The sequence below is a fragment of the Cibotium barometz genome, chromosome 59, assembly GCF_041138505.1.
Source record: "Cibotium barometz isolate CiBa-2024 chromosome 59, ASM4113850v1, whole genome shotgun sequence".
In the NCBI taxonomy this organism is placed as follows: Eukaryota; Viridiplantae; Streptophyta; class Polypodiopsida; order Cyatheales; family Cibotiaceae; genus Cibotium; species Cibotium barometz.
The window spans coordinates 7236743-7248658 of NC_141104.1; the positions used below are offsets into that span (position 1 = coordinate 7236743).

The 11916-nt window shown below is 40.8% G+C and overlaps 1 protein-coding gene across 1 annotated transcript; it reads left to right on the top strand.

Annotated features, from left to right (window-relative positions):
* The first annotated feature begins 1960 nt into the window (after positions 1 to 1960).
* LOC147605438 (pentatricopeptide repeat-containing protein At5g27110-like) lies at positions 1961 to 6059 on the top strand. The gene has a single exon (XM_086793470.1). The coding sequence runs from the start codon at positions 2852 to 2854 to the stop codon at positions 5741 to 5743; it is 2892 nt and encodes a 963-aa protein (XP_086649596.1). The 5' UTR covers positions 1961 to 2851; the 3' UTR covers positions 5744 to 6059.
* The last annotated feature ends 5857 nt before the right edge of the window (positions 6060 to 11916 follow it).

Here is an 11916-nt window from a genome sequence, read left to right on the forward strand (position 1 = left end):
AAGCAGCTGTTCGCTTGACATTGGCCACTTTGAGCTGTGAAGATGAGTTTAAGGTAGCTTTTATTGCGACTATGGAGTGTGTATGGCTTAGTCGTCTTTTGGCAAATCTTGGATAACAGTCCTCCATCTTCACTGACAGCCAGAGTGCATTAGCTATTGTGAGGAACCCAACGTTTTATGCTCACACAAAGCACATTGAGGTGCATTATCATTATGTCAGGAAGAGGCTCGTTGTAGTAGAGATTATGTAAGGGAGAGGCTCATTGTAGGAGAGATTAGCTTGGCTAATGTCTACACAACACGACAATGTGGCATATATATTCACGAAGGCTCTCTCACGAGAGAAGTTTGAAGTTTTCACAAAGCTTTGGGCTTATTGCCAGAAGATACATGTGCATGTTCACATCATCATTATAAGGGAAATTCGTAGCCATCTATATGATTCGTAGCCATCTATATGGTAGTGATATGTGGATATAGGTTAATAATAGACCAGGATAATCTTTTTCCTCTTTAGGAGGTTTTTTTCCTCGAGCATATTTACACACTCTTATAAGTATGTGTAAGTGACCTTATCATGTCGCTTCACTTATCACTTACACATACTCTTATGAGTGTGTGTAAGTGACCTTATCATGTTACTTCACTCATTCTCATCAAGAGTGTTACGCTTCCATCTATCTCTCCTTGGTTGCATCTATGTGTGTGTTACTACTTTAATCTCCACTCCAATCTTACAATGGAGAAATATGGAAAGATGTTCACTGAAAATAAATCCATGGCTGGCTTTATAGAGAGAGCTATTTTCATGACTAGCTTTATAGAGAGAGCTATTTTCATAAAGCTAAATGAAGGATTGAGTCAAGAGCCCAAGAGATAGAAGAGAGAGGACATCAAAGATGTTTTACAAGCCATGGTGGTTGTGGTTAATAAAGTGGTATGTATTAATGAAATCAAAACTTTTAATAACATACTTAATCGAATTCCCAAAATTTTGATTGAGAGATGTTTTACAAGCCATGGTGATTCAAAAGAGAGAGGACATCAGAGATGTTTTACAAGTCATGGTGGTTGTGGTTAATAAAGTGGTATGTATTAATGAAATCAAAACTTTAAATAATATACTTAATAGAATTCCCAAAATTTGGATTCTTGCAAATTCAAAATTCCTTGAGTCAATTGGATTCTCACAAATCGAAACTCCGAAGTTAATAGGGCTCTAAAAAATTAAAAATTCCAAAAGTTGATGGGATTCTGGAATTCAAAATTCCAGAAGTTGCCATCTACAACTGTGACACTTGTTTTACAAGAACCAACTTGGTTAAATGGGAGGATCAAAGCATAAAATAACTCGATTAATCAAGATAATATCAATGCACAACCATAGGAGGTGAACAACAAGTAGGGCACGCCAGAAACTAGGGCAATATGGTTGTTGCACAAGGATATATATATATATATATATATATATATATATATATATATATATATATATTCTACACAATTATTTTTGTTTATATTTTAACTTTTTTCGCTTGAAGAGAGTGTTCTCTATTTCAATTTCAAATTGTTTATTTATACGCATTCCTATGCTTGGACTAGCTTAAATTTTCTTTGCTTGTGCATGTTTTATATTTCAAAGTTGAGCCTTGACATCACTAGGTCCTACTAGTACTCAACCCGCGCATTGTTGTGCGGTATGTAAAAGACATTAAGAAGCGAAACGTAGCAAAGGGTCAATCGAATACAAAAGGTTAATCGAAGGGATTTTTCCCTCTTACTTTTTAGAAATCCTGGATTTCTTTTCTCTCTGCCTTATGTTTAATATGTAATAAGACAAGGAAAAAAATAAGAAAACAAAATAAAAGCAAAAATATAAAAAAATAAAAGTAAAAAAGGGAAAATAATAAACGTTTAAAAAGAAAAAAGAGAAATAAAAAATCATTTGTGAGACGTTTAGACGAGATCAGTCGGGTAAATCAACCTTAAAAAATGGGTAATTTCTTCGAAGCTCTGTGTAGTTCGTGGTCGCGGCGCAGGTATGTCTCCATTGTGAAGAATCCTTGCAGAGAAAGGCATGTAAAAGCATCGTCAATTGAGAGCAAACCCCTAGTGAGTGTAGGATCTGGCAGCCTCTTTCCAAAAAGTCTGCAGAGGGTATTTTCAAAACGGAATCGATGCCTTCCTTATCGCAATTTGGAAACCAATAGAAGCTACCATGCCATCATGGGATAGTCTGTGTGGCATGGTAGCCCATATGACATGATAGTCTGTATGGCATGGTAGCCCTTATGACTTGATAGTCTATATGGCATGGATTTTGGAACCAATAGCAGGTATCTTACCATCATGGTAACCCATATGACCTGAGAGTCTATATGGCATGGTAGCGCATATGACATTATTGTTCATATGGCATGGTAGGTAGCCCTTATGACTCTAGACTCCATATGGCATATGCCGGTAATGACATGGTAATCAATATGGCTTTATAGCTCCTATGACATGACAATCCATATGGCATGGTAGCCCATATGACATAGCGATGATAGCCCTTCCTTCTCATGTGGGTTTCTGATTCAACGTCTTAGTTCAACTCTTTCAACAGATGCAGCAGGAGTGTGTCATTCCAGACAATGTCACTCTTGTTCATGTATTTTCCAGATACACAAGGCAGGAGCTGCTTGGTGAAGGCAAGCGTCTGCACTCCTGCATGTCTCAGGATAGATTCGAATCCCATGTTTTTCTTGGCACTTCCCTTCTCACCATGTATGGCAAACAGGGAAGGATGGACCTTGCCGAAATGGTGTTCCGTCAAATGACAGAGCACGATGTAACCTTGTAGAATGCCATGATCACTGCATATGCACAAAACGGGTGTGACAACGATGCCCTTCAGCTTTTTGGCCTGATGCAGCTGTCAGAGTTGGGTCCAGATAAGGTCACATTTGCTTGCATTCTTGGTGTATGTGCCAACTTGGCAGCTCTGGAAAAAGGTAGGCTCATCCATACATGCATCATGTGCATGAAAATGGAATATGACTCTATGGTAGCAACTTCCCTTGTCAACATGTATGGCAAGTGCAGTAGCCTTGATGATGCTCAGAGTATGTTTGACAAGCTTTCTCAGAGAAATGTCGTCACTTGGAATGCTTTGATTGCTGCATATGTTAGGCATGGAAAAGACAAGCAGGCCCTCCAGCTCTTTTACCAAATGCATCAGGAGGGAGTGATTCCAGTTAAACCGACCTTTGTCAGCATCTTTGGTGCGTTGAGTGGCAAGGCGGCTTTGGCTGAAGGAAAGCATGTGCATGCTCACATTGCTGCATCCAGGGAATTGGAGTGTGATAAAGTTATCACAACAGCCCTCCTTAACATGTATGGCAGCTGCGGAAGCATGGAGGAGGCAGAAAAGATGTTTGATGGAATGGTAGAGCGAAGTAAAGTCTCATGGAATGCTATGATTTCAGAGCATGTGCAGAACAAGCATGGCAAGAAGGCTCTCCAGCTATTCGATCGAATGCTTTGGGAAGGACAAGTTCCAGACAAGGTAACCTTTCTTAGTATGCTTTCTGCATGCATCCTAGAGGAAACCCTCACAGGAGGCACATACATGCATTTATGCATCATTTACAATGGATATGAATCAGAAATTGCTGTTGCAACTGCACTTGTCAGTATGTATGGAAAGCTTGGAAGCTTGGAAAATGCTCAAAAGTCATTTGACAAAATGCATGAGCGGAACATTATCTCATGGAATGGATTAATCAAAGCTCATGTTCAGTATGGGAATGGCAAGGAGGCTCTTCGACTCCTTGACCAACTAAAGCAAGAAGGCTTGATGCCAAACGAGTTTACTTTTGTTAGCAGTCTATCCATTTGTTCAAATGAAGCTGACCTTGTTAAAGGCAAGCAACTGCATGCATGTATTGACCATGGCAAAGCAGAATTGGAAAATGTGTTGCTGAATGCCCTCATCAATATGTACAACAAGTGTGGTAGCTTTGAAGATGCTTTGCTTGTATTTGAAAAGATGTCTAATAGGGATGTATTTTCATGGAATGGCATCATTGAAGCATGGGCACAAAGAGGGGATAGAATGATGGCCTTTCAGCTGCTAGATCAAATGCGGCATGAAGGAGTGGTGCCAAACAAGGTTACCTTTATCGGCATTCTGGAGTCATGCATCGGCTCAAGAGACCTTTGTAGAGGCCGGGAAGTGCATATTTGCATCGCACAGGGTGACTTTAGGGAAGACGTTGCCATCGCTAGTGCGCTTGTCAAGATGTATGGTGCTGGTGGAAGTCACACAGAAGCTAGAAAGCTTTTTGACACCATCTCTGACAGGGATATGGTTTTGTGGAACACAATGATCAGTGTGTATACTCATCAGGGGCATTGCAAGCAGGCCCTTCAGATGCTTGACCAAATGCAGCAAGAAGGAGAAGTTCCAACAAGCATCACATATATTAGTTTATTTTCGGCATGTGCAAGTTGTGCAGCCCTAGTTGAAGGGATGCGGCTACACAGCTGCATAAGGTGTACCAAACTTGAGCTAGATGTTGCTCTGATGAATTCTCTCATCTTCATGTATGGAAAATGTGGTAATTATGAGGTGTCAGAAAGGTTATTTAATGACATGCCCAAGCGGGATAGAGTTGCATGGACTGGGATGATTGCAGTCTCTGCTGAGCATGACTACTGCAAAGCAGCTCTGCAGCTGTTTCACCAGATGATGACGCTGGAAGGAATTGCGCCAGACAAAGTCACATTTGTGAGCACTCTTTCAGCATGTGCATGCAAAGCATTCTTAGCTAAGGGAAGAGAAATACACACCCACATCACGCGTCTTGGGTTTGAATCAGATTTAGAGGTGGCAAACAGCCTCGTTAACATGTATGGGAAGTGTGGTAGTCTAGAGGATGCGTGGACATTGTTTGATAAGCTTTCCAAGGGGGATGCATATTCATGGAATGTCATGCTTGCGTCGTTGCTGTATCATGGCCATGATATCAAGGCAATCCATCTTTTTGAGCAAATGCAGCAGGAAGAGGTTTATCCAAGCGAAGTCACCTTTGTTAGCACTCTTTCTGCATGTGCCAATCTTGCTGCCTTGGTTGACGGTAGGCATGTACATGCTAGCATCACATGTGATGAGCTAGACTCAGTTACTACGGTTGCAAATTTGCTTATCAGCATGTATGGCAAGTGTGGAAGCCTAGAAGATGCTATAAGCCAGTTTAACAAACTCTCTGAACGAGACATGGTCTCATGGAATGTCATGATTGCAGCCTATGCACAGCATGGGTGTGGCGAGGAAGCTCTTGAACTGCTCGACCAGATGCAAAGAGCAGGAGTACTCCCAAATCAAGTCTCTTTCCTTACCACAATCTCAGCGTGCAGCCACACAGGGTTAGTAGATACTTGTTGTGGTTTATGGGTTTCCATGAGCCAAGACTCAAGCATCGAGCTAGTCGCAGAACATTATGACTGCCTAAGTGATGTATTCAGCCGGTCGGGACGGTTGGCAGAGGCAGAGCATTTGATCACAAATATGCCCATTCAGCCCTGTCATGTGTCTTGGATGACCTTGCTTAGTGCTTGTAAAGACCAAGCCAATGTGGTGCAAGGGCTACAAGTTGCAGAGTATCTCTCTGAAATGGATCCAGACAAATCTTCCATGTGTGTGATGCTGTCAAACATTCATGCTGCAGCCAGTAGGATGAGTATACTGGGCTCTTAATTAGAATGTAAAAGTTAACATGCTTCCAAGCATCTGCTTCAAAGTCTGTTATCAGATAACACCTAAATTTTAGTGGCTAAAGTGCCCTTATATCTGCACAGAGTTGCCTTTTTCCCCATGTTTGACTTAGGTTACTTGATGCACACAAAATTAAGAAGTAGGAACAGGAAAAGTGATATGACGCTGTCCACACCACAAACGGTTGAAGCAGTTCTAAAAGCACAAAATAGTGCACAACAAAAGACACAACAAAATGTTGTCAATTTTGTGAAGAGGGCTTGCTATGATATATAAACATGATTGGATGTGTTGATTCTCTCTTCGAGCATCTTTTTTTGAGAATGTACAGGATTACATGTGTAGGCATCACTAGCAAGTTAGTCAACTATGACATTTATAGGTGTTGAAATTCTGAGAGTAAGTGGTTGATTATCTAATTCCTAAATGAACTTAGGGATTTTTGAGCCCCTTTTCTAAGGAATGTAGCTGAGCTAGAAGCTACACCACTCACACATACACAAGTTACAACCCTACGGTGTCAGGGCTCGAACCCACGACCTCTTGGTTAGGGTGGGTCGGGATGAGCTGAGCCACTCGGGCAAGTGCCTGCTGACAACTTTGGGTTATTTAAATACGTAGCAGTCTACAATGTTTCAATCCAATATAAGATACAAGAGTTATGCCTCTCACAAGTTGATTGTATACAAAATAAACCTCACAAAATATTGATACTTATATAATGCTGAGATCTAACACCTAGTAGCTTCTCTCCATAACTTTCCGTGCGCATGTTGTGGGGGTGGTAGGGGGGGAGAGGATGGAGGGAGTGGTGATGACTAGCAGAACTGCCCTTAGGAAAGCAATGACATGCCTATAATGCTTCCTTCACTAGTTAGAGGTAAGAAAGCAAGTTTGCAATAGGTAGTTCATAATGCAATCAAATACACACAAAATGTTTTTCTCTCCCCTTTCTCCCCTTTGTTGAGTGAGGGCAGGGTGAGCCAAAATCGAACCCAGGTCCTAGAGGAGAAAGGGTGCTACACTATCCAGCCCCACCCCAAATCTTTTTTCAAGTTATAAAAAGCTTTAGTCCTCACCCCCAATATTTTTAAGTTAGGTTATAAAAAAGCTATAAACCTCAATATATTTGGATGATATATCAAAAAGTAGAGCTCTGAGTTAGACAATAAGTTGGCCCTTCAATGTGCACATAATAAATTTAAGTTGGACAATATGGAAGCGAAAATATTGGCTCTTTAATGTGCACATAATAATTATTAGCATTAATTGCCATCATATTTTAGGTTGCACTGTTGAATGAAGAAGAAGTTAAAGCAAGCTAGATAGTAAGCAATATATTATAAGGTTCAATAATTTTGGTTTCAATGCCATGATTTATTTGTAGCACTTATAAATATGGGTACCCAATTTTGGGCACCATTTAATTAATTACTTGGGCAATAGAAGGCTTAGACGTTAGAGCAATTATAATTAATTTTTATTAAATAAAAATAAAAAATTGGGGTTCTACCCTCCTGCCTTCCTTGCCTCCGTCAACCACCTCACCTCCTCCCACCTATAAATATTTATCTCTTTCATTCCCATTTCTCTCTCATTCTATTTCTCAAACAAGGAATAGCTTCATACACTTGGAGAGGATTAGATGCAAGGAAACACTATCACCACAAGACAGAAACAAGGAAGAAAGGAAAATGAGTAGCTTGAAAATTGTAGAAAATAGTTTGGGCCTTGACGCTGCGTTAGTTGGTTTCCTTGGACCTTTAGGCTGCCTTAGACCTTAAAGCTACCTTAGACTTCAAGGATGCCTTAGACCTTAGGCTGTTGAAATATGTGATCTCATTTCTATGGACAAGAAGATAAGGTTACAAATTTGTGTCAAATGTAAAAGGGGCCCACTTAGATGGAAGAGTCACATGATTTGAATGGGCTCATATGCCTTGTGTGTATGGCACATGAATACTGTATGCATATATGGGACACATCAATAGTGTGTGCATTTATGGCGCACATGATTTGCACCTAGTGTGCATGTATCTTGTGCATTGACACCTCCTTAAGAGGGAGGTGTACTATGATGTATGTGGGTTCTCTCATTAGAGAGAGAAATGCAATGAGATTATTGTATTTGCTTCAATTAGTGTGCAATTAGCTTAAGCCTCTTAATCAACTTTATCAATTATCTTAAATTGTAAACATGGAGTTTTCTATTTGCTATAAAAATTATAAATGGCCTAAATTTGAGGATCGAGAGGGAAGTACAAAGAATGGAGGAGGTAGAAGTTTTGGCTACCCTTAATGACTACTTCAAAAGGGTAATGACACACTAAGGATGAAGGCTCATTCTCCACTTCACGTTTAGTGGCCCACATCCTCCACTGCACATCTAGTGGCAACAATGGTACAAGAATGGACGAGGTAGAAGTTTTGGTTGCCCTTAATGACTACTTCCAAAGGGTAATGACACACTAAGGATGAACGCTCATTCTCCACTTCACGTTTAGTAGCCCACATCCTCCACTTCACATCTAGTGGCAATGGTACAAGAGCAACTCAAGTGAGTACTCTAAATCTACCCAAATTACATCCTCTATAAGTTCTTGTGTGTTGTTACATTTGTACTAGAAACCTATTAAAATAAGAGCACATCCATAATTTCATCTATAATAATAACAGGATAGAAGCGATCCTTTATGAGGCTCTTCCTATTGCGAGCGGGAAGCCCCCCAAGGCCCTACACATTCCATGAGACAATCCTTATAGTGGTAAAGAGATGGTTTTGGCCCTGGATCTAAGAAAATGTTTAGTCGATGTATGTGCCACATCTCATAATGTTGAAAGAGGGGCAATCCTTGAAATAAAGTCCACTACCTTTCCCAAATGCAAGACTCTACACAGTCTGTTTGCATACATGAAATGACAATACATGAGTGCCTTGCAAGATATTATGACTAGATATATCATATGTAAATCTTGTGAGAAGGTTACATGTCCTGATGTGCATCTACATAATCCCCCATGCCATGTACATCCTGCAAAGCCTCATGAGAGCATGCCATGTCCTAGTATGCATCTACATGATCCCTCATGCCATACTGTGTCCAACCATGGTAGGGAGATAAAGTAGTGAGGACTTAACAAAGTCATTCTAGTTTACATCTACTACATGGTCCCCCATACCATGTACATCATGCATACTATCCAACCCAAGTAGGGAGACTCAACAAAGTCAATTTGATCTTATAATGCATTATCATTCTATAAGGATGACTCATCAACCTCATCACTCTGACCCAGTACATCATTGTTCTGTAGCACATTGTATGTGGGTGATGCATGCTTCTATGTCCTAGCATACTCACCATGAGGGGAGACATGAGAGATGACTCTATGCTCATGGCAGAACACTAGTGGTCAAGATGGAGTCTTAGGCTATGTTAGTGAAGAGGCATGTTTACATCGTCTTCTACAACCCCTAGCCCTAGGGAAATCCTTGGCAAAGTGCCCTAGCATTGGTGGTGGTTAGGCTTATCTGCAATCTCCATACGTTGCTCTTTAACAAACTGTTAGGTCTCAAAAGCTACACAAAGTCTCTAATACTCAATGTCGAGCAAACTCCATAATCTAGGGGACAGCGTCCAAGGAGAGGGATAGGCTGCCCAATGGCTTCCAGCATTGCCCAATACATGTGTGAAATACCTAAGAATCTGAGTATTCAAGTCATGAGCTTACCTTAGCCTTATTGAAGCATGTGTCATTGTTGTGGGCCTTGTCTTTAAGCCATACATACAACTTTTTGATGTGGGTGTGCTAGCTTGTCCATCGCATCCTCACTTCATTTTGTCAGTCAAAATACTCCTTGGGGAGGCCTCTTTTTGCCTAGATGGAGGTAAATCAAGATGGTCCTTCATGATGGTTTTCTCGTATAAAAGGTGGAAGAAGAAGAAGCTAATGGAAGAGGGAAACCTACAAGAAAGCCTATTCAAGCAAGCATCAGTCTAGCATGCATGAATCCAATAGTATACAACAAAGCAAGAGTAGAGAGCTCACAAAAGTATTCTATTCTAAGGGAATGATTGTCTATTGCTTATTGTTAAAAATGACATATATACAAATTACTAGTTCTTACAGTAGGCCGCCGACCAAACTAAAAAATTGTCCAGCCTCTATTGCTAGTCTTAAGCAAGTATACACAAAGTTTTTGGACTTTCCCTATTTGACATTAAGGATAAGGTAAAGTTGATTTATATGTTTTAGCATGGTCTTACGAAAGATAAGTACTTGTTCAAAAGCGGGTACGAAATTAAAGCGCCTTAGGATTCCTAATGGTGACTGTGTCCTCGTGTCACCCAAGCCAGTGCTCACATATAGAATGGTTGACATACCTCTATTCTTAATGGTGATTGCGTCCTCATGTCACCCAAGTCAGTGTCCAAGTTGGTGTGGTGAAGCTTCTACCTTGGTGGAAAGGTATGGATGGTCTCGGATATGCCATGAAGTTAGCATGCAAGATTAAGTGGTATGGTTTGGAACCAGTCTGCAAACCGGATGCAATGTATATTGGTGAGAAGCTTTAGGTAGCCCTAGTAGTGGGAAGCTTATTGAGCTGGCATAAAAGGTATAGGCAATATGTGAGCTCTTTATTTGAGGCCTCTTTCTATTGTGGATATGGTTGGGGACCCTTTAAATTTTGGTAGTTCAGTAGAAGCAGTCTACACCACCCTTTGATTAGAAGAATGAGTGTGCTAGGACCACCATGAAATGGGTAGATGATGGTATAGATCTTCTTGCATGTGTCATGAGTTTATACCCCAACTCTGAGCTCATTCTCAGTAGATGATGGTCCAGATCTTCTTGCATGTAATGAGATTATACCCTGAGCTAATAGTGTGATCCGTAGAGATTGGGATTCGTTATGGAAAATATGTTAGGGGGGTGAAAGCGTAGTTAGGTGGCACCAAAATTCCATTATTTTAGTAGTTCCAGAAAAGTGGTTTAGGATCCTTGAAAACCCCAAATAGAAAACCAAAAAAACCAAAAAGAAGGTAATAACTACGCACGTTTTGGTCGTTTTATATGTAATGATGGAACCATACCAAGGTTCACTTTGTGCCACTTTTTCATGATACCTTCAAATTTGCATGTGTAAGCAACTCCATCCCTCAATTTTCTCAGACCCTTAATTGCATTCTTCAGCTTCGACATTGCTTCTTTAACTCAGTTCCCCCACAACAACACCGCCATATGAGGACCACAACCAAGAAGAACAATCTTGATTCCTCTGCTGTACAAGCCTCAAAACTAGGTATTTCCTTTGTTGTTAACATTGAATCCTCAAGGTCATGGTGATGCATGTTTATAGTTTTGATGTTTTCTGCCTCATGCATGCTAAAGATCTTAATTTTTTTGGCTTCTAGGCTAATGTCTTCTAGTTTTCCCTTCAGGGGCTGGTAAGAGGACGGAAAAGGATTATGAATATCCTCATTTGGCCAAATTTTGCTACACAGCTGAGGAGTTGTATTCAGAATACGACCTGAGCTTGTCAGGTGGGATCCCCCAACAGCTTCCCAATTAACAGTCCTCAATGTCGGTTACAAAAAGAACACAAAACTGTTTCTGAACATGCTGTGCCCAGAATTTGTCAAAGAATGCCAGTTGTTGTACCAGAAGGTGTACCACAAGCCCACCCAACAATGGTGAGCTACCAACAAAGTTTGTGAGGTGCTTTGTGTATGGGTGATGTCCTGCAGTCCCTCGGGAAAAACCAGATGAACATACAATAGCGTGGGCACTATTTGGGGGAATGTTTTGAGGAATGTGAGCTCATCATGTGGAGGGCTTGATCGGAAAATTGACAGGAAGGTCAATGGCCCTACGTGTGCTTCTAGGAGTGTAGCCTTTAGAGAAGGGTGCTTTGAAGGTCAATGGCCCTCCGTGTGGTGCTAGGAGTGTAGCCTCAGCAGGGAAGGGGGGGTGGCCCTTCTAAGAGTGTAGACATCAAACCGCTTCGAGCATTGGCTACTTTCAAGATAATTCAACAGGCAAACATGATCCACTAGAGAGCACAAATTTTAAGCCTTCGAAAAGCTGATTATGAGAGTAAGAGAGACAACATATTGTACCAAGAAGGAGCCTCGGCTGCTGCATAAATGTTC

What these genes read in the sequence shown, in the direction of transcription:
- LOC147605438 (XM_086793470.1), top strand. Translation starts at nt 2,852, where the DNA reads ATGATCACTGCATATGCACAAAACGGGTGTGACAACGATGCCCTTCAG.